Source organism: Pezoporus flaviventris, unplaced genomic scaffold (assembly GCF_033815535.1).
Source record: "Pezoporus flaviventris isolate CSIRO_AGI_PZ_B2104156 unplaced genomic scaffold, CSIRO_AGI_Pfla_v1 ptg000259l, whole genome shotgun sequence".
NCBI classification, from domain to species: Eukaryota; Metazoa; Chordata; class Aves; order Psittaciformes; family Psittacidae; genus Pezoporus; species Pezoporus flaviventris.
The window spans coordinates 265,709-289,161 of record NW_026892806.1 but is presented as its reverse complement, the minus strand read 5'-3'; the positions used below and the strand labels follow the sequence as shown (position 1 = coordinate 289,161).

General features: G+C 49.1%; 1 protein-coding gene and 1 pseudogene across 1 annotated transcript; both read right to left on the bottom strand.

Annotated features, from left to right (window-relative positions):
- Positions 1 to 4,953: 4,953 nt before the first annotated feature.
- On the bottom strand, positions 4,954 to 5,940 carry LOC133263257 (olfactory receptor 5J3-like; annotated as a pseudogene).
- Positions 5,941 to 9,303: 3,363 nt separating this feature from the next.
- LOC133263248 (olfactory receptor 5AN6-like) lies at positions 9,304 to 10,230 on the bottom strand. The gene has a single exon (XM_061442963.1). The coding sequence runs from the start codon at positions 10,228 to 10,230 to the stop codon at positions 9,304 to 9,306; it is 927 nt and encodes a 308-aa protein (XP_061298947.1).
- Positions 10,231 to 23,453: the final 13,223 nt, after the last annotated feature.

Sequence of the window (23,453 nt, the reverse complement as noted above, 5' to 3'; positions counted from 1 at the left end):
AGCTCAGTTTTCTCCTCTCATTGCCCCATCCTTTGTCTTTTCTAAATGTCTGGGACAAGGTTATCATTTAATATTTCTACTAAGGGGTTTATAATGTCTCTTCATCTAGGAGAAGCATTCAGGACACACCGGCACTCAGGATTCTTCAGATGAAGACTGGGAAATCTGACTTCATCCTGTTATATCCTCAAAGCAGCCACGTTTTGAGCCAATGCTTTTGACCAAATTGTTGTATGTTGTATGGAAATAAAGCTGTCTTTTGGAAACTAATGCAGCCAGAAGGAGTTTGGGGAACGAATGGTTCCTTCAAACAGCTTCAGGTGATTTTAAGCGTGGACTGAGTCTTCGATAATTCATCCAAATAAGTATCAGTTATTTAATAGCAGGACAGAGATAGCACCATGGTGTTTTGTGTTTAAATTGTGCTAAATGAAAGTAGTTCCCACAAAAAGGAGGCTCAGCCTTGAGGTAAGGCAGTGACAACTTCCTCCATTGCCTGGTTGATAACTGTTCATCCCAAGCGAGCTTGAAGATCTGAGGGAAGGACCAAAGGTTCAATACAGCTCTGGTATCCCCTGCAGTTCTGATACAGTTTTGGTGTCTATAGAATCCTAGAATCATAGAATAGTTAGGATTGGAAAGTACCTTAACATCACCTAGTTCCAACTCCCCTGTCATGGGCAGGAACACCTCACACTAAACCATCTCACCCAAGGCTCTGTCCAACCTGGCCTTGAACACTGCCAGGGATACAACATTCACAACCTCCCTGGGCAACCCATTCCAGTGCCTCACCACCCTCACAGGAAGGAATTTCTTCCGTATATCTAACCTAAACTTCCCCTGTTTAACTTTTAACCCGTTACCCCTTGTCCTATCATTACAGTCCCTAATGAAGAGTCCCTCCCCAGCATCCCTATAGACCCCCTTCAGATACTGGAAGCTGCTCTGAGGTCTCCATGCAGCCTTCTCTTCTCCAGGCTGAACAGCCCCAACTTCCTCAGCCTGTCTTCATACAGGAGGTGCTCCAGTCCCTGAGCATCCTCGTGGCCTCCTCTGGACTTGTTCCAACAGTTCCATGTCCTTTTTATGTTGAGGACACCAGAACTGCACACAATGCTCCAGGTGAAGTCTCAGAAGAGCAGAGCAGAGGGGCAGGATCACCTCCTTCGACCTGCTGGCCACTCTCCTTTGGATGCAGCCCAAGATACTGTTGGTTTCTGGGCTGCAAGCACACACTGCTGGCTCATGTTCATTTTCTCATCAACCTGCACCCGCAAGTCCTTCTCTGCAGGGAACATAAGAAGGCCATGGAGCTGCTGGAGTAAGTCCAGAGGAGGCCATGAGGATGCTCAGGGGCCGGAGCAGCTCCCGTATGGCGCCAGGCTGAGAACACTGGGGCTGTTGAGCCTGGAGAAGAGAAGCTGCTTGGAGACCTCAGAGCAGCTTCCAGTGTCTGAAGGGGGCTACAAGGATGCAGGAGAGGAGCTCTTCATCAGGGATTGTAGGGATAGGACAAGGGGTGGTGGGTTCAGACTGAAACAGGGGGGATCCAGATTGGATGTGAGGAAGGAATTCTTCACTATGAGGGTGCTGAGGCACTGGCACAGGGTGCCCAGAGAAGCTGTGCCTGCCCCATCCCTGGCAGTGTTCAAGGCCAGGTTGGATAAAGGGGCTTGGAGCAAACTGCTCTAGCGGAAGGTGTCCCTGCCCGTGGCAGGGGTTGGAAGTTGAGAGCTTTTAGGTCCCTTCCAACATAAACCAGTCTGGGATTCTGTGATACCTGATATGAGCATCCAATACATTTATCCCGTGTAAGTGAGCTGGAGCAGTGCTAAGGACCTGTGATAGGCACACATAGGTTAGCATGTGGCCAGAAGTGTGTCCCAACTAAAATCTTCCTGGGATGTATGGTCCTCACATCTTTTCCTTTTTGGATGCTCAGTACCAGCTCTGTGCTTTGTGGATTTGACTATGTCGCATCCCCTTCTGTATGTCATCACATTATTGAGGAGGAAGATGCTCTAAATGAAACAGTAGATGGAGGGTTTTTAACATTTAATCCAAACACACCATTTCTGTTTAATGAACTGTACAATTGCTGGAAGAACATGTACTTGTATAATGACAAACTGAATAAATTTGTGGTTTAAAATAAGCACCTTTGGAAAACGTGGTCTTCTGCAAAGAACTGTGATGAATAATGAATGAATGCAATGGCAACCAGTCAAAATCTAATTTAAATTGGTGTGAAGTGAAATGCTCACTTTATAAGCTTTTAATCAAAGTTTCTGATGGAGTTTTCATGAAAAATAGAGACATTTGGAAAATTCCCTCAAGAAAAGAGAACACAACATGCGAAGCATCTTATCCAGATAGAATAAGAGAGGGACTCTTCATTAGGGCCTGTAGGGACAGACTGGGGAATGGCTTTAACCTGCCAGAGGGGAGACTGAGTTGAGCTCTAAGATAGAAGCTCTTCCCTGTAAGGGTGCTGAGGCGCTGGCACAGGGTGCCCAGAGAAGCTGTGCCTGCCCCATCCCTGGCAGTGTTCAAGGCCAGGTTGGATAAAGGGGCTTGGAGCAAACTGCTCTAGTGGAAGGTGTCCCTGCCCGTGGCAGGGATTGGAAGTTGAGAGCTTTTAGGTCCCTTCCAACATAAACCAGTCTGGGATTCTGTGATACCTGATATGAACATCCAATACATTTATCCCATATAAGTGACCTGGAGCAGTGCTAAGGACTTGTGATAGGCACACATAGGTTAGCATGTGGCCAGAAGTGTGTCCCAACTAAAATCTTCCTGGGATGTGTGGTTCTTACAACTTTTCCTTTTTGGATGCTCAGTACCAGGTCTGTGCTTTGTGGATTTGACCATGTCACATCCCCCATCCCTGGCAGTGTTCAAGGCCAGGTTGGACACCGGGGCTTGGAGCAAGCTGCTCCAGTGGAAGGTGTTGGGGTTGGAGCTGGAGGAGGAACTTTAAGCTCCCTTCCAACCCAAACCATTCCATGATTCCATGATTTTGCATAACTGAGGAGGGGTGATTCTCCTTAACACAATAAAGGAGCTCTTTGCTTCCTTTTGCTCCATTTTTCATCCTCTGCACACAGGAATACATCAGAGGAGGCTGAATGCAGAGCTGCCGCTGTGTTTAGGGCATTGGGTGGTGGAAAACCCAGTTCCTCTCTCCTTGAGACATCAGGGAGTGCAGCCACAGTAATCGCCATGCCCAGCGTCACTTGAGTCCTTCTCACACACCCTCTGCCATAGGCTCAGGCTCTATTTAAGCACAGTCCTGGGACTGGGCCCACTTCCAGGGCTGTGCTGTAACTGGGCTTGCTCCTGGTCTGTAACAACCATGAACTTGACTCTTAGTTTACCCTGGGAAACTAAGGGAAGAAGCACTGGAAGCTGCTGCTGTGCTCAGGCACAGGAGGACCGTGCTCTGCTTTGTGGCCACTTTCAGCTCCCAGCTCGCCTTCCCATTGGAAATAACTGGTCCTAGCTGCTCCCTTGAGGCACCTTGCGTCATGCAAACAGCACAAACAGCTGTCAATGAGAGGCAAGACCCTCTGGTGTCCAAGCTAGGGACAAGGCAAGCTCTAATGGAAACTAAGTGTTATAAACATCTCCCCCTCCTTGTCTGTGTCTGTCTCTTAGGGAAAATGACCCCTGTTCAACTGGGTGCTCCAGATAGATTTTGGTTTACTCTACATCAGGCATCCAAATGCAAACTCCTACATCTGAGGGGGAAAAAAGAAGTTAAAATTCTAGGCATAGCATACAGTGAGTATGCTTAGTCATGATTTCCATGTCCAACTAACAGAAATGATGCTGGGAGTCTTTCTCTTTTATTTTTAGCTATGAAAAACACGTCAGGACTAACTTGAGTGCAGCCATGTGCAAAGTACCATGAAGTAACAAATGATCCCCCCCTCTCCTTCAATGCATCCAGGTCTCTATTTGCTACAGAAAGAGCTTACTGCTAAAGGTCTCTAACAGGTTGCAGTTGGTTATTTCTGCTTTGCAGAGCATGAAGTTCTGCAGCATTCCTCAGTGGTACCTTCTCAGTTAACAGGTTGTGTTGGGGAAGAGTTGGGAGGGAGGAAATAATCACTTAAGCAGCCCCACGGGAAGAAAATAGGGGAAGAAACATACTTCTCCCTAAAGTCATTACATTCAATCATACTAAAATCCTCGTCAATAGGGGAGAATCCTACTCTCAGCTGCTACTTCTCCTAAACCAGATGTGAGATGAAGCCCACAGCAAGGAGGTAAGAAATAGGTGGCCTTTAAGCTCCCTCCAACCCACACTGTGCTGTGAAACCTCTTTGGCTGAGCTGGATGTTTGTGGTGGTAGGAAGGAAGGTGCAGGATGACAGACACAGCTGTGCTGCCTCCAGGCTGGGATGTTCTGGTCACACAGCGATTTAGCATCTTCCCAATGCTCAATCACAGCACATACCATGCTCATCCTCTGGCAGCTCAGTGGCTCTGCTTCTCCTCCCGTTTCCTTAATTTGCACTGCACATCCTTCTGGAAGCAAATGGGATTTTATGCATTTCCTTGCATTAGCCCAAAGTAAAGTGATGTTTTTCAGATATACGTCCTCAAAACCCTTCATCCCCCTTTGAACTTACCTCTGGATGAATCGCTGCTTGAATCAGTGCAACTTCTAAAGCTAAACTGAAGAGGGAAATTCCTCATGGGCTTATTTTTGCCACCTCCTATGATATCACATCTATTTCCCCCCCCCCCAAAAAACAAGAGATGACAAGAGAACATTTATCAGAGACCTACATTGAGGGGATGCTTAACATCACTGAGTCTCTGCAGAGTTTAAGGCATGGTTAGAATGTGCTGTACCTGCTCCTGTAAAGACATTCAGTTCCTTCCTCCTCCAGACAGCTGACACCAAATGAGTTAAAAAGGGAAAGATTAGGAGTTCTATCAACCAGCTGGGACCAGGTTGGTCAATGAGCAGCTCGCAATGAGGTTATTTGCTGTTGCTTTTCTAAGGGCATCTTTAACATCCTTGTTCCTCAAGCTGTAGATCAGAGGGTTGAGCATAGGGACAAGGAGGGTGTAAAACACAGCGGTGACTTTCTCTGTCTCCAGGGAGTACTTGGAAGCTGATTGCATGTGGCTGAGCCCAGCAGGGACGTAGAACAAGGTAACGGTCAGGAGGTGGGAGGCACAAGTAGAGAAGGCTTTGTGCCTTCCTTCAGCAGACCTAATCCTCAGGATGGACAAGAGGATGTATACATAGGAGGTGATGATGAGGATGAGCACAGACATGGAAATGCTCCCATGAAGAATTACAAGCAAAAGCTCATTGAGGTGGCTGTTGGAGCAGGAGAGCTTCAGCAAAGGGTTAGTGTCACAGAAGTAATGGTTGATGGTGTTTGGACCGCAGAAAGGCAACAGCAGCAAGCAACAGGTTTGGATTAGGGAGTTCAAAATACCCCCCCCCCCATGTATGATGCAGCCACCAGCTGAACACAGACCCCCTGGGGCATGGAAACCGTGTAGAGCAGTGGGTTGCAGATGGCTACGTAGCGGTCATAAGCAATCACAGCCAGCAAGAGCACCTCTGTGGTCACAAACGTGAGGAAGAAGAAATGCTGCAGGAAGCAGGCAGGGTAAGAGATAGTTTTGTTTTCCACCAAGAAGGCAAGAAGCAGCTTTGGAGCAAAGACAGAGGAGTATCAAAGATCGACAACAGAGAGATTGCAGAGGAAGAAGTACATGGGGGTGTGCAGCTGGGGGCTTGTCTTGATCAGTGCCATCAGCCCAAGGTTGCCCGTATGAGTGATGAGATAAATCATGAAGAAGATTACAAAGAGGAGTCTGCAGCTTGGGCTCGCTTGTCAGGCCGAGGAGGATGGAGTGTGTCACTGCAGTGTGGTTGCCTTCAGCCCTGTTACTGTATTGCATGACAGCATCCCTGTGGGAAGGAGGAAAGAAGGAGTGAAATAGGGAAGAGCAATGCCATGTGGCTTGCATGTACTCTGTTAGGCTGGACATTAGAACAATAAAGATTTGATAGTTAAGGCAACATCTAACTGTGGTTCTTGGTGAATCTTCACAGGCAGAGAAACACATCCAAAAACCCTTCAGAAATCTCTTAATCATGAGGCTAAATCAGACCTTTTCCTTTTAAAAACCCAAACCCCATCTTGAACCATTTGAAAACTGGAGAAGAGCTGAAGAACTTGCAAACTTGTCATGACATTTCATTAAGGGGGCAGAAAAAGGAACTGTACATTCCATTTGCTCCATGAGAAAGACTGAAAACATCTGAGTGTTGTCCTGGGTTCAGCAGTAGCAGTCATGTTTCTCCTTTGTGCTAGCTGGTGCAGTGCTGTGTTTTGACTTCCAGCCTGGGAACAGTGCTGGTGATACCAATGTTTTCGGTTGTTGCTAAGTGATGTTTACCCTGACCAAGGACTTTGTGAGGCTCATGCTCTGCCAGGGAGGAGGGGAAGCTGTGAGGAAGCAGAGATGGGGCGCCTGACCCGGGCTAGCCAGGGAGGTATTCCATACCACAGCATGTCATGCCCGGGGTGGGGGGTAACTGGTAGTTACCCGGAAGGACACGGGCTTCCAGGTGGGACTCGTTTTCTTGGCCGGTGGTGTTGTATTCTCTTCCCTTGTTATCTTCTCTTATCATTGTTGTTGGTGGTGGTAGTGGTGGCGATTTGTGTTGTACATTGGTTGCTGGACTGTTCTTGTCTCAACTCGTGGGAGTTGCACTCATTCGATCCTCCTCCCCATCCCTCACAGGAGCAGGGAAGGGGAGAGCCCCAGTGGGGGGTGGGGGGGCCTCAATTGCTCTCAGCCCGGCACCACTCACTGGGAGTGAGTGAACAAGCTGTCTTCTGGCTAGGGTTTAAAACAAGACACTGGAAAACACGCTTCTCCTTAAACCAGGGCTACATTCTGTGCTGGGATGGACAAGAGTTTCTCTGGCTGCAGCCTGAGACCTGACAGTGACTGTGTATTGGAAAGAAAGTTGTTGTCCAAAGAGATTGTTACTTAAATATTACTTGAAATTAATATATTTTATTATTTAAATGTTATTAAACATAACAATAAACTTTATTTCAGGGTTCAGAGAGCAAAAGGGAGAAGCTGGTGGCTTTGCCCTGCTGGCATCAAACCAACTGGTATCTGAGCTCATGTTTTATATTAGCAAATGATTTCTGGTGTTATTTCTGGTTTTAAGGAAATATTAACTGATGTTTCCAAATATTTCAACTCCAGACCACAAGGTTTGGTCATGTGAAATGACAGAGGGGATATTGAGGTGAGCTATTAGGCAGAAATTGCTCCTTGTGAGGGTGCTGAGACACTGGCACAGGGTGCCCAGAGAAGCTGTGGCTGCCCCATCCCTGGCAGTGTTCAAGGCCAGGTTGGGCACAGGGGCTTGGAGCAAGCTGCTCCAGTGGAAGGGGTCCCTGCCCGTGGCAGGGGTTGGAGCTGGAGGAGCTTTAAGGTCCCTTCCAACCCAAACCTTTCCCTGATTCTATGATTTCAGGGACAGAGAAAGGATTAATGCAAGAATTAATGGTTTCACACTCTTTTTGACTTGATGCCATCTGAAAGTTCTCCATGTGCTTTATCTTGCAGATAAGGGTAAATCTGAGATTTCCTATTGTGAATTTGCAGCATGGGAAATTCCAGTTAGAAACAGAGGGTGGGGAAAAACCCCACTTTAAGAGCTGTCAAACACTGAAATAGGGGCCAGGGAGGGTGTGAAATCTCTGCTCCTGTTTGTCCCCAAGACTCAGCAGGAAAACAACTGTCATCTGGGTTAAATAATAACCAGGGAATTATCAGGAAGCTTTGGGAAGAAAGCAGGATTCAGCTGATTGACCCTGGGTGCCTGTTAGTTGTGTGTTGTTAAGAAATGAGCAAACACTTTGATCCTGGCTTGATTCAATTCAATCATGGAGCTTCTACCTCCAGCCTAGGTTATTGCATGTCTCCAGGATAGCCCTAAGGCTCAGCCATGGCTCCAGATTTTACCATGCTCCTGGCAGTGGCTGCAGGCCTATGGGCTGAAGTAATGGGATGGTTTATGTATGCAATGTGTGTCCATCACCCATCAGCTCTCTGCGCAGGAGGGCAACAGGAGAGACTTAAGTGCAGGCAATGCCATTCATGCAGGCTGCCATGGGCTGACACATAGGAGGTCTAAAGGCTGATGAGCAACACCACAGCTCCTGTGCTCTGTTGTGATCAGGCTGCCATGGAGATCATGGCTTCTATTGCTGCCAACAGGGGAATAGAAAGCAAAGGTGTGGATCAGGGGACAGGGGTTCCTTGATAGTATCTGCCCTTTGGTGAGGATTCATCACTATCACGTCTTAAAATGCTTTCAAAGTGCTTTCATTCATAACAGAGGTCACACAAGTACCATATTTCACTTAAATTCTTTGCTGTCTGAAATGAAATGAGGTGAATGGTGCTGGAAATCATTGAATGAGGTTTGTACATCAAAACCTAAAAATACTGCCTGCATGGCATCACACTTATTTGCTGTCATCTCTATTTCTCTTGCTAAAGGTGTTTTTGTCCTTTTCTTAAAGCTCTTAATGATTTTAACAACACCGTCAAGAAATGGAGTTTGATTCAGTGGAACGATAGAATTCACTCTCTGTTTATTCTCATTTGCCAAACAAAAGGGAGAGCAAAAAGGAAAAGAGCTTTAAGCTCACCAAGTTCAGCCGTTCCACAGCACTGCCAAGGCCACCACTAACCCATGACACTGAGGCCTTGCCTATAGGTTTGTGAACACCTGCAGAACCGGTGCCTGCAGCCCTGCCCTGGGCAGCCTGTTCCAATGCCTGAGCACCCTCTGGGGCAGGAATTGTTCTTCAGCTCCATCTAAACCTGCCCTGGTGCAGCCTGAGGCCATTTCCCCTTGTCCCATCCCTTGTTCCCTGGGAGAAGAGCCCAGCCCCACCTGGCTCCATCCTCCTGTCGGGCAGGTGTAGAGAGAGATAAGGTCCCCCCTCATACTAAGATGAAGAGAAGTGCATGCTTGTAGTTGTCTACCTGTGTCTTGATTAGGTGAAATAAAATACTAATTAACCAATTAGTTGAAATTAACTACTAAATAGATTTATCAAAGTTTGGAGAGTGAAATTAGTTTTATTCTCAATCACATCAACCAGTGCATCGTGTAAGTCCGGGTGCAGAAGACCCCCAACATGTTGTCCATACCTAACCAAAACCCGAGCATCTCCCCCAGTATCTCTATTTTATTTGGCCCTAAACTTACAACATTCAATATCACTTTATTTTCAACAGTCTTCTCAGAGCCTCCTTCATCTCCTTATTCCTCAGGCTGTAGATCAAGGGGTTCAGAATGGGAGTCACCACGGTGTAGAGCACCAGAGCCCATTTATCTCCTCCTCTTGAGTTGTCTGAGCTGGGGAATAAATACATAAAAAAGGAAGCTCCATAGAAGATGCTGACAGTGGTGAGGTGGGACGTGCAGGTGGAGAAGGCTTTGCGCTTGCCCTCGGCTGAATTGATGCTCAGGATGGTGGCGATGATGGCCACGTAGGAGAGCAGGATAACCAGGATGCTGGACACACCAAAGAGAGATGCTGCAGTGGTCAGGATGATGTGGCTGAAGGTGGTGTCAGAGGTGGAGAGTGAGATGAGAGGGGAAATGTCACAAAAGAAGAGGTCGATGGTGCTGGAGCTGCAGAACGACAGGGTGGACATGCTGATGGTCTGTCCCACACCATTGGTCAGCCCCACGAGGTATGAGCCAGTCACCAGCTGGAAACAGCACTTTGGGGACATGACAAGGGGGTACAGCAGGGGATGGCAAATGGCCACGTAACGGTCATAGGCCATTGCAGCCAGCAGGAAACATTCAGTTATCCCAAAGATATCATAGATGAAGACCTGAGCCACACACCCAGCATAAGCAATGCTCTTCTTCTCTGACACCAAGCTAACCAACATCTTGGGGGTGACGATGCTGGAAGAACAGAGGTCTACAAAGGCCAGATTGCCCAGGAAATAATACATGGGGGAGTGGAGGTGGGGGCTGGCCCTGATTAAGATGATGATGCCCAGGTTGCCCACAATGGTGACAAGGTAGGTGAGCAGGAAGAGCAGGAACAAGTAGACCTGAGTCACCGGGTCCTCTGTGAACCCTGCCAGGCTGAACTTGGTCACTTGGGTGCAATTGCTTTGTGCCATGGGCTGGATGGTGCCTTGTGTGTGAGCTCCTGGCTGGAGGTTTCTTCTCCAAGAGGCAGGGATGTCCCAGGTGGAAAAGCCTCTGTGTGGTGGGAGCTGCTCAGAGACAGTCCCACAGGATGGAAAGGGAAAGTTCAGGCACAGATCAATGAGGAACAGGTTGGTGAAAGTCCTGTGCCAGCACAGGTAGAACAAAGGGGTGCTCAAGCAGTTAAACACCATGGCACAACGTGGTGTGTGCTCCTCTGGCTCCCCTTGAGATGTTGATCAATGACCCCTGTGGAAAGCAGTGGGAAGGTTGCACACCAAGGTAGCTTTACCTTAGCGCTGCACTTCATTGCCTGCGTTAATGCTGAGCCTGGGGCTTGGAGACCATCTGGATCAACCTGGAACACAGAGAAACGTGATGTTTTCACAGTGCACAGTTGATCCTTCATCCTCTCATGGGCATTTGCCAACCACCTGCTTCTTCCCTCTCTGCTTCGGTTTCTTCCTAAATGGAACGAATTCCTGACCTATGGAAAGTACAGGTTGGACAGGGCAACCTGCTCTAGTGGAAGGTGTCTCTGGCCATCACAGGCGGTTGGAATTGAGTGAGATTTAAGGTCTCTTCCAACACAAACCATACTATGATCCTATGCAACCTTACACAGTGGTTAATATCAGTTTCCCCTCCCTCCTGACACACTTTGTCAGATCTAAAACCTTTTATTGGTTAATTTGTTCCTTGAGTCTCCAATAGAAGTGGGCAAACCCCAGAGCTCAGCAATCTCTTCTCAAACACGTTTTTGGGGAAAAAAGTCATCTTTTCGAGCTGCCTCATCTCAGCAATGGGGAGCACCCTGAATGTCCTGTACAGGAAAGCTTCTGGTGCTCATCCAGAAGCCCTTTCTGGTCAGTGAGGAGAGGAAGTCTCCTGAGTGTGTTCTCCACCTGGGTGATCTTCAAACCTGCCTTCTCAGCAGCAGCGTGGGGATCACACAGCACAAAGCAGCTCCCTGGGAAGCCCAGAGCATCATCAAGCAGCCCAGGACCCTGCAGTAGGGCAGGAGATGAAGACAGGAGCTGCTGCTTGTTGGCAAGAGAGAACCACAGGAGAATGATGGGCTGGAAGATGCTGCCCGTCACTTACATCTCAGCTCTGTCTCTGCTGCCCTCCTCATGCTCTCGGAGATGGATGTGAAGATGAATGTGCCTGGAGCTGTGCAGGGAGCCTGGGAATGAACCAGCATCAGCAAACCCCCTTCCTATTTCAAGTGACGTGAGGATGTGGGACTGTGAATCTCTTTGGGCCCCAGGAGGTGACAAAGCCCAAAGCAGGTCATTATCTCTTCTCTGTGTTGATTAGTTCGGAGAAGAAATATACCCAGAGGAGATGACCTCAGCTTGAGCAAGCAACAGGGCTTTGGGCTCCCTTAGAGCAAACCACAGAACAGCCCAACCTTTCAAATCCACTTTTGAAGCATTTCTGAGGCAGTTACAGCTTCACAAGGGCCATGGTTGACATTACCATGGCAGGAAGATGAGGGGAATCTCTCTAATGGGAGCTGGTACCGGGGTCCATAAGCAATGTCAGGCACCACAGGCAATGAACCAGCTTTCCACCCATTTTCAGTTCCTTGTACTCAAACCATAGCTCACAAGTTTGGCTGCAAAGGAGCCAACAGAAGATCGTGGTGACCTTGCTAACGGTGAGGTAAATGCTGTCCTCTACTTCTTGTCCATGCAACCATCAATGCTCACATCACCCAAGTCACTCAGGTTGGTCAGGCGTGACTTGGCCTTGGTACCTCTGTGCTGGCTGCTCATGGTCACCCTCCTGTCCTTCCTCTGCCTGATGACGGCTTCCTGGGGAATTTGGTTCTTAATCCCATGGGGGACACAGGCAGCCCCAGTCCTTGTGCTCTCCCTGATGATGACATTCACCTTCTTCCACACATCATGCTGGAAGCACAAGAGACAAAGGAGAGCCTGAGGGAGCGGTGCCCAAAAGTGGAAGGAAGGAGATAGGGAGGAACAGTGAAGAGTGCGGTAAAGGACTGAAATGGGCAGCACCAGGGGAAAAGGGCCCTTCTGAAGGGATGCTTTAGGGTTGCCCCTGTTGCTGGTGGCTCTGATGGATGCTCCCAAGCCCATCACAGAATCCCAGCCTGGTTTGTGTTGGAAAGGAACTTAAAGTTCCTCCAGCTCCAACCCCTGCCACAGGCAGGGACCCCTTCCACCGGAGCAGCTTGCTCCAAGCCCCTGTGTTCAACCTGGCCTTGAACACTGCCAGGGATGGGGCAGCCACAGCTTCTCTGGGCACCCTGTGCCAGCGCATCAGCACCCTCACAGGGAAGAGCTTCTGCCTAAGAGCTCATCTCAGTCTCCCCTCTGACAGGTTAAAGCCTTCATGGGGGTTGTGGGGAACCTCCTTCTACAGCCAAACATGAAAAGAAAGTGCATGTCACACGGATTCCCACCAGAGATCATCCGGATCCCCTGGCAGTGCACACTGGGAGCAAATCCCCACAATCTGGGCACCATTTTGGGTTCCAACCCCTTCCAGAGCCACATCCTCCCCTTTCCTTCTCTCTCCAGTCGTAAAACCAGGCATAGGAGCCTCAGGACACGGTGCGATGCTGCGGATGAGGCCCCTCCATCCTCCTCCTGTTGTCAACTCTGCCTCTCTCACCTCCTCATCTCCCTGTTCAATATCACGACCACAGCCACAGCCTGGCTGACAGTGGGAGATGAATGGGACTGAGTCAGTCCTCCAGGGCATGGGATATGTGTATGAATGTGTAGAGATGTGATGGATACAGGGGAGATGTGAGGAGATGGTCCCTCCTTGCTTTGCATCAGTCCTGGTCCCAAATCCTCTCACTGGTCACAGAGTCCCTGTGGCCACCCTGCAGCACATGGAGGGCAGAGGCTCTCTTCTCTGCTATGATGGCTATAGGAAGGATTTAAGCACTGATCCCAAAGAATTGAAAGCTGAGTCCCAGTTTGGAGCCAGCTCCATGCAGAGCATAGGGGGATTTCAGCCCTTGCCCAGTGCCTCCACCACCAGGGTACCACCAGTGGCAGAAGCCATCAGCATCCATATGAGAATGTCCCTTGTTTCCTGCAGAGCCCCAGCATCCTTCATCCTGCCCCATGGTGTGCAGTGAGGTGCTGGAGTTTGCAGTTTGAGGGGGACTATGGAGCAGCCCCTTTGCTCTCTGCCCCCTCCAGACTTTATCCCTGTGTCAGTGACCTCCCTGCACACATTCCTGGTCCCCAAGGCCATGGCTTCTCCCCATCCATCTCCTGCTGTCAGGCTGGGATTGAGCATGGAGGTGGGAGGTGTGGGACAAGATGGTGAGGTTCCGGGTGCCAGCACAGAGACAGGACCAGCGTTTGGAATGGGTGCAAGGGGACAGGGGACCACATTGCACATTTCTCTTCCCTATTCCAGAGCTGCCGAGGCTCTGCACAAGCAGCCACAACGCTGTGGATGCTGCAACACTTCCCTGTGCTTTTTAATATCATCAGGTGTTGATGGCTGAGCTTATGGTACCCAGGGGGACTTTGACCAGGAGAGGGAGTCACAGCAACCCCTATGTCCCTTCAAGCGGATGTATGACATCACCCTAATGAAACCAAGAGGAGAAGGAACATCAAACTTCATTTCAATTCACAGTCACCAGCTTTGAGGAAGAAATTAGCCACAATTATCCCAGGCTTCTTTTCCTCATGTAAAACACCAGTCAGCTTTATTGAGTTATAGCCTTGGTCACTGATAAATATCTGTTTTTCTCACAAGATTCTTGACCTTCTCCTTCAGCTCCAATACAATTCCTCACTCTTATCTGTGAGCTCTTTATTAATGCCTCTGGGGTGGGAGGGAAGAGGAAGTGTAGTTTTACATTTGCTTGCTGAAAAAGTCAGAGAAAAGGTTCCAAAAGATTCATTGCATTTGTTTGTGCCTTTCAAAGAGAAGTTGGTGGGAATCAAGATCTCAAGCTGCACCTTAAAATGTCAAGGGGAATCCCTCCCCAGGCTGCAGCTTCACAAGAGATTTCACTCCAAAGAAGAAATTGTAGATAATATAATTTGTAATACAAAATGATGAACTGTGCTGAGGCCACCCACTGTTAAGGACAATTTGGGCACATCAAAGGATCCTTGCATTTATTTTAAGTGTGTTTTACATTCATCTGAAGTGCCGTTCACTCAAATGGTGAGAGAAATGGAATTCCATCTGGAGATAAGCACCCACATCCCACGGCCATGCCAAGCTCATGCTAAAGTACACCAGGAAATCAAATAGTGGTTTTCATATAAAAGTTAAGCATGTGTCTAGTTTCCATGGATGAAAGACAATCCCGAACACACAATCAGTGATAACTGAGAGTTTTCTGGGTGTCAAGCCAAAACACACTGGTGTGGGAAAATCTTTCTTTTACCTGTTGTGAGTGGGAATTAACTTGTATTTGTAATGTATATGGATGGTGAACAGTCTCTTGTGTGTGCTCTGCTGAACAGCAACTTGATAGGAGATGTTGTCTTAAGGCAGGGGAAAAGTGGCTTCTGTCTTTGTGAATGAATGAGCTAGAATCAGTATTGATGGCTTGGCTTTGCGAGCAAACATTTGGGAAGGGCTTTAACCACGCTTACTACAAGCACGATGACCAAGGGCAAGTGGGATATCCAAATCTGGTTGGAAAAAAGGTTGCTTAGGCAATCAGGAAGTGTCCAACCACAACTGTCAACTCCTGATCTAATTCAAAGTACCCATGCTCTGGTCTGCCCATATGCAGCATTGAATCTGCAGCTTCCCATGCACCTTGTCACCTACTGTTTCGACCCTTGCCTGCCCATAGACAAGTGAGAGTGAGCCCTTCCAGACTCCTCAGTGGATTTTTTTAGGTGAAGCGCAGCTTGCGTAGAACTGGCCCCACCCTTTAAACCTGAGATTTAACTGCCACAACCTAGCTAGCTAGGACAGTGACAGCAAAGTCCACAGGTCGTAGGTTTTGTAAGAGTGTCCTTCTCTTTGATGGAAGACCATACAAGGCTAGGCAAGCTCCATCAGCCGGGGTTTGAAGACAGGAGTTTTCCTTCTCCTATGAGGAAAGCCTGTCTTCACTAATGAAGATTCGGAAAGACCTTTATCCATGCATTCTGAGCAAGACTGTCATCTCCTGGGTCAATCACAAGCGACCAATGACGCATCTAGGCAGGTTCTTAGAGGCGTTGTCATAAGCCCGCAGATGGTAGCCTCGCACCAGTGGCTCCTCAGACAAGTGCACGCACCAAGGGTATGAACCTGTGGTTCCTCTCGTACTGAGCAGGATTACTATTGCAACAACACACCATCAGTAGTGTAAAACTAACCTGTCTCACGATGGTCTAATCCCAGCTCATGCTCCCTATTAGTGGGTCGGCTCTTCCTATCATTGTGAAGCAGAATTCACCCATACCAGGTAGACAACAGAGGTCCTGCCCTGGAAGTCTAATATCATACTTGGTAAAGGAAAATTAAATAATGACCAGAGAAAAATACTGGGAAATAAGTTCCCCTTTCTACTCTATTTCTATCCCTGAGAAGAATAACTCCATTTTTACCCATGCAGGGACGTGGTCTGGATGGAGAGATACTGCCAGAGCAGTGAGCACTGGCTGCGCTGTTGGGGGCAGAAGGTGATGGTTTCTACTCTGCAGGAGCATAGGGACTGCCACAGGGGTTTGTTTCCTTAATCTCTTTAAACAGAGACAAAGGAGAACACCACAGTGTGTAGGGACCATCCCACAGTACCTGAGCGAGAGAAGTAGAGCAAGGACACAGAACAATGTCAACTGCAGCCAAGACTCCAGAGCATCAGGAAAGTTGGTGATGGTGAAGCAGATACAAGGCCAAGCCAAGTCAATCCCCTGGTCAGAATCCTGTCTAGCAACTGCTAAAAAGACCCTTGAGGAAACTTAGATCAGAAAATGGATGACCTGGGGAATTACAGACCAGTCAGTTTGAGCGGGGGGGGGGGGGGGAGATCAGCGTCCAGGAACCTCAACTCAGAGCGACAAGAGCCACCGAGGGAGCCTCAAGTCCTCGACAGGACCTGCCCAGCAGCCGGCAGCTCAGCTGACGTGAGCAGCTGACTCACAGGGGGCGGAGCCTGAAGCAGCGGCACCAGCCTTGACTGGTTAAAAACCTGCCCCAGGGAGCGCGAGCAAACAGGAGCGTGACGAACAGAGCGGGTCGAGGCAGTTCGCGCGGGCAGGTGAGCAGGATGGTGAGCACTCATCGTATGAGCAGGGCCCGGTCAGGGAGCTCTGCTCTGGCTGCCCCGGCGGTGGCAGCGTAGGCACCCAGACAGGGCCGATGAGAGGGGAGGCTGCAGCGCAGAGCTCAGGGGGTAGAGACTGTCTGCACTGGTCTTGTGAGGGAATGGTGCACAATGGGCTGGGCGGCACTAGGTGCTCCCTGGTGGAGGTCCTCCTGCAGCAGGTGGCTGAGCTGGGGGATGTTGTTAATAGGCTGCGAGATGTCAGGGAATCGGAGAGGAAGCAGGAATGCTTGCTCCCAGCCCAAACTGTGCAGGGGCCTCAAGCTTCACCTCTAGGTCATGAAGGCAAGAAGGAGGCCGTTAATCTGGGAAGCTGGGAATTAGTGACAAAAAAAAACAACAAATAAAGTAGGAAAAGGACAATCAAAAGCAAGGGGCTTCCCCCTAAATCTGTTGTCCCCAGGCAGAACTGCTTTGCTGTCCTGCAGGGGGCTAATGAGAAAGAAACAGCCGGCTGATGCCCTGGTAAAGAAGATCTCTACTGGTGCTGCCAGGAAAAAGTGGTGGGTCATAGTAGTAGGGGACTCTACACTGAAAGGGACAGAAACACTCGTCTTCGGCCTGACCCTGTCTCAAGGGAGGTGTGTTGCCTACCAGGGGCATGGATCAGGGATGTGACAGAGAGGCTGCCTGCTCTAGTAAGTCCCATGGACTATTAACCACTTCTGGTGATACATGTGGGTGCTAGGGACATAGATAGTAGTAGCCTGGGGAACATAAAGAAGGACTACAGAGCCCTGGGAGAGGTAGTTAGGGGCTCTGGAGCTCAGGTGGTCTTTTCATCAATTCTCCAGGGTACAGGGGAGGACCTAAAAAAAGCCAGGAGGATTAGCCAGGTTAATAACTGGTTAAAAGGGTGGTGCCATGGTCAGGGGTTTGGGTGTCTTGAACATGGGACCCAAGTTTGTAGGCCAGGTCTAGTGGGGGCTGGTGGAGCTTGCCTGATGGTAAGGAAGGGAAACAGCAGTTTTGGTAAGAGGCTTGCCAGACTGGTCAAGGAGGCTTTAAACTAGATGTGTTGGGGGAGGGGGCATCATTCCATCCCAACACACCCAGTCAGTGTCCAGCACCTATAATAAATGCTCGGAGCAGTGTAGAGATATCCCAGCTGCTCCAGCTAATGAGCCGGCTTCAGTTGGAGCTCGGCTCAGATGCCTCTATACAAATGCCTGTAGCATGGGGAACAAACAAGAGGAATTAGAGATGTGTGCATGTCTAGGGGGGTATGATATAATGGGAATCACAGAAACATGGTGGGATGGCTCCTATGACTGGAGTGTTGGGATGGAAGGTTACAGGCTCTTTAGAAAAGACAGGCCTGGCAGGCGGGGAGGGGGCATTGCCTTTTATGTTAGGGATAGGCTGGAGAGTATGGAACTGTGTCTGGGGGCAGGTGAGCAGTCCACAGAGAGTTGTGGGTCAGGGTTAAAGGGAATATAGCTATGGGAGACATTACTGTAGGGATCTGTTATAGACCGCCTGATCAAGGAGAACCTGCGGATGAAGCACTCTATAGGCAGATAGGAAAAGCCTCACGCTTGCAGGCCCTTGTTCTCATGGGTGAACATGCTTAGTAAGGTTCCATGGGATACAGCCCTAGAGGGCAGACGGGCCCAAGACTGTTGGTTGATATTCAAGGATCACCTGCTGCAAGCTCAGGAGTGTTGCATCCCAACCAGAAGGAAGTGCAGCAGGAGGGCCAGGAGACCTCCTTGGATGGATAAGGAGCTCCTGAGGAAAACTGAAATGAAAAAAGAGGCTTATAATAAGTGGAAACAAGGACAGGTGGCATGGGAAAAGTATAGGGATATTGTCCGGGAAGCTAGGGACCAAGTTAGAATTAAACTTAGCTAGAGGTATTAAAGATAACAGGAAGGGATTCTACAGGTACATAGCAAATAAAAAACAGACTACGGAGAATGTAGCCCCCCTCAGGAAGCTCTCGGGAGAATTGGCTATACAGGATTTGGAGAAGGCTGAGGTTCTAAATGACTTCTTTGCCTCGGTCTTCACTGGCAAAGGCTCTGACCACACCACCCAAGTCTTGGAAGGCAGATGCAGGGACTGTGAGAATGAAGACCTTGCGCCCACTGTAGGAGAGGAACTGGTTCGAGACCATCTTAAAAATCTGAACGTGCACAAGTCCATGGGTCCTGATGAGATCCATCTGAGGGTCCTGAAGGAGCTGGCGAATGAAGTTGAAAGTCGCTGGCCGTCATATTTGGGAAATCATGGCAGTCAGGTGAAGTTCCCGATGACTGGAAAAAGGGAAATATAACCCCCATTTTCAAGAAGGGGAAAATGGATGACCCGGGGGATTACAGACCAGTCAGTCTCACCTCTGTGCCTGGCAACATCTTGGATCAGGTTCTCCTGGAAGGCATGCTAAGGCACATGAAAATCAACAAGGTGCTTGGTGACAGCCAGCATTGCTTCACTAAGGGGAAATCCTGCCTGACCAATGTGGTGGCCTTCTATGATGGCGCTACAGAACTGATGGACAGGGGTAGAGCAGTTGATGTCATCTACCTGGACTTGTGCAAAGCGTTTGACACTGTCCCACACGACATCCTTGTCTCCAAATTGGAGAGACATCAATTTGATGGATGGACCACTCGGTGGATAAAGAACTGGCTAGATGGCCGCACACAAAGAGTTGTTGTCAATGGCTCAATGTCTGGCTGGAGACCAGTAACGAGTGGTGTCCCTCAGGGATCGGTGTTGGGACCGGTCTTGTTTAACATCTTTGTCGCTGACATGGACAGTGGGATTGAGTGTGCCCTCAGCAAGTTTGCCCATGACACCGAGCTGTGTGGTTCGGTTGATACCCTGGAGGGAAGGAATGCCATCCAGAGGGACCTTGACACGCTTGTGAGGTGGGCTGATGCCAACCCCGTGAGGTTTAACCATGCCAAGTGCAAGGTCCTACACCTGGGTGGGAGCAGTCCCAGGCACAGCTACAGGTTGGGCAGAGAAGAGATTCAAAGCAGCCCTGTGGAGAAGGACTTGGGGGTGCTGATGAGAAAATGAACATGAGCCAGCTTCAGTGTGCGCTTGCAGCCCAGAAAGCCAACCGTATCCTGGGCTGCATTCAAAGGAGCATGACCAGCCGGTCGAAGGAGGTGATCCTGCCCCTCTACTCTGCTCTTGTGAGACCTCACCTGGAGCATTGTGTGCAGTTCTGGTGTCCTCAACATAAAAAGGACATGGAACTGTTGGAACAAGTCCAGAGGAGGGCCACGAGGATGATCAGGGGACTGGAGCACCTCCCGTATGAAGACAGGCTGAGGAAGTTGGGGCTGTTCAGCCTGGAGAAGAGACCTCATAGCAGCCATCCAGTATCTGAAGGGGGTCTATAGGGATGCTGGGGAGGGACTCTTCATTAGGGACTGTAGTGACAGGGCAAGGGGTAACGGGTTAAAACTGAAACAGGGGAAGTTTAGGTTGGATATAAGAAGGAAATTCTTTCCTGTTAGGGTGGTGAGGCATTGGAATGGGTTGCCCAGGGAGGTTGTGAATGCTCCATCCCTGGCAGTGTTCAAGGCCAGGTTGGACGAGGCCTTGGGTGATATGATTTAGCGTAAGGTGTCCCTGCCCACAGCAGGGGCGCTGGAACTAGATGATCTTAAGGTCCCTTCCAACCCTAACAATTCTATGATTCTATTATTTCCATGGTTTTCCCCACTCAAGGTCAGGAAGGTGTTGGCAGGCTGCTCCTCACAACTCTGAGACTAAGAAATGAACTGGACATCATGTTCTGTAGGTAATAGAATGCTGTTGGCTGTATTTGAGGGGATTCATAGAATCCCAGCCTGGTTTGGCTTGGAAGGGATTTTAAAGCTCATCCAGGTCCAATCCCAACACCTTCCACTGGAGCAGCTTGCTCCAAGCCCCTATGTCCAACCTTGCCTTAAGCACTGCCAGGGATGGGGCAGCCACAACTTCTCTGGGCACCCTGTGCCAGCGCATCAGCACCCTCACAGGGAAGAGCTTCTGCCTAAGAGCTCATCTCAGTCTCCCCTCTGACAGGTTAAAGCCTTCATGGGGATTACGGGGAACCTCCTTCTACAGCCAAACATGAAAGGAAAGTGCATGTCACACAGATTCCCACCAGAGATCATCTGGAACCCCTGGCAGTGCACACTGGGAGCAAACCCCCACAGTCTGGGCATCATTTTGGGTTCCAATTCTTTCCAGAGCCACATGCTCCCCTTTCCTTCTCCCTCCAGCAGTAAAACCATTCACAGGAGCCGCAGGACACTGTGCGATGTTGCAGATGAGCATCCGCCATCCTCCTCCTGCTGTCAGCTCTGCCACTCTCACCTCCTCATCTCCCTGCTCAATACCAGCCCTGCAGCCACAGCAGGAGATGGATGGGGCTGAGCCTGCTCCGCAGGGCATGGGATATGTGTATGGATGTGGTGGACATAGGGGGGTGTGCACGGATATGGTCCCTCCTTGCTTTGCATCAGTCCTGGTCCCAAATCCTCACACTGCTCACACTGCCCTCGTGGCCACCCTGCAGGACATGGGGGGCAGAGGCTCTCCTCTCCGCTATGATGGACATAAGAAGGATTTAAGCACTGATCCCTAAGAAGTTAAAGCTGAGTCCCAGTTTGGATCCAGCTGCATGCAGAGCAGGGATGGATTTCAGCCCTTGCCCTGTGCCTCCATCACCAGGGCACCAGGAGGGGCAGAAGCCATCAGCAACCCTATGAGAATGTCTCCCATTTCCTGCAGAGTGCCAGCATCCTTCATCCTGCCCCATGGTGTGCAGTGAGGTGCTGGAGTTTGCAGTTTGAAAGAATGCAGGTTTTAAGTCTTAATGCAGGTTTTAAACTATCACCTGGAGATGCTGACAGCTTTGGAAGATATTTTTGACAGGCTAGCAAGGAGCCAGGTAATAATGTTAAGTGTAGATCAGAAAAGACCAAGACATAGGGGAAAAAAATAACCACTAAGGGCAATAAAAGAGTGTAGATAAATCAGATTGTCTGTGGTCTTGTTGCACAAACAAGTCATAGGAAGAAAGTAAGACCTAGAAATGGTTCCAAACCAAGCCTGGAAGCCTAAGGAAGAGGCTGGGGAAGTCAAAGTGCTTGGTAAAAGTGAAGCTCTGGTGTCCTCTGTCACAAAACCAGCAGATAAACATCATACCAAAGATACTTCCAAACCAAAGTGTTGCCAATGTACTGAAGACTGAAAGTCTAATGTTATACCTGGTAAAGGAAAAGGCACTAAGGAAAAGATAACAACACTTGAATGTAAGGATCAATTTGTTTCTCTGCTTTTCACCACTGAAAAACTACCTCCTAATTTGCTCATGTAGGACATGTTCTGGATGGAAAATGACTGTCAGAGCAGTGAGCTCTGGCTGGGCTGTCAGGTGCAGAGGGTGATGGGTTCTACTGTGCAGGAGCCTGGGGTCTGCCACAGGGGTTTGTCTCCTTTATCTGTCTAAACAGAACCAAAGGAGAACACCCTGGTGTGCAGGGACCATCTCACGGTACCTGAGCAAGAGAAGCAGGGCAGGAACAGAGACATGGACCAAGTTCAACCAAAGCTCCAGAGCATCAGGAAAGCTGGTGATGAGGAGGCAGATTCAAGACCAAACCAAGTCAGGTCGAGTTAATCCCTTGTTCAGGATCAGGTGAAAAAATTGCAAGGAAGATATATGAGAAATCCTAGATGGCCACCAAAAGACTGCATAGGTGTGCTGAACTCCTACTAAACTGGAAACCAGAACTGCTCTAGTAAAGCTCAATCTGCCTGTTCTGAGCTTAAATAGAGATGAGGGAACAACAGGAAGAGGGTGGGGTTGGAGCCCAGCTGAGGCTGGTGAGGGGGATAAAGGCCTATTAGGTCACAATGGGACAATTCCTCCCTGCATCAAAATGCCTGTTTTTCACCCTTGAATACAGTGGAAGTCCAGAGGCACCTGCTCAGCTGTTGGACATCCAGGCACTACAGGTGGGTAACCCCATTTGGGCTGGAAAACTGGGTTCACCCTCCACAGAGGAGCATCAGCAGCTCCAGAGATGGAGTCACTTGCTCTTCATGTCCCTTTTGAGAACTGTGTGCGAGATCTGGAATGTCTCTAAACCCATTTTCATTGTGTCAGTATGTTCAGACCAAAACATTTGCATGGTCCACAAGTGTGTAGGAAGCATCCTATGAGCTGCCTGTAACTGCTGCTGTGCAGCTGTTCTCAGGGACGGCTCATACACTCCACATCCCTCAGATGCCCAAGCACCACAATGCATTTCAGAGGTGATTTCACACCCTTTGCTTTTCCTTCTTTTTGTTTTTCTCTGGCAAAACATGAGCAGCCCTGGAGGCTTCCTCCCAGGAGAGCACAGGCAACTGTATTTACAGCCTAAGCACCACAAGCTGGGCTCTTGGAGTCTGGCAGGAGCTCACCTCTCTTCACATCAGGTGCTTAACAGAGCTGATGCTGGCACATAGATGTTCTTGCTGCGTTGGGGATAAATCCTTGGCTCCAATCACTCGGTGGCAGAGGGAAGGCACAAGAGGTAACACCAACACAAAGCAGAGCCTCGCCTGCACTGAGGCAGTGGGCTTGTGTCTGCATGTTCTTGCATCCTCTTTGGTAAAGCTGTGTCAGAAAACAGCCTTACCAATGTGGGTTTTCTTTATAAGAAGAGGGAGTAATGTCTGATGCAGGTTGTGTTTCCTTTGCATAGGCAGCTAAAGCAGATGCACTAATTTGTTCAAGTGTTAAATGAGGAGGAATCTTACTTTGTTATAAAGAAATAAAAATTTCAGATTGACAACAGAATATAATCACTAACAAATCAGAATTTGGAATCAGCGTGTTTTAAATATCAACTCTGTTTTTAAGGAAGCAAATTAGTGCCCATGGGTTTAGGATGGTTTATTGTCCATTTAACC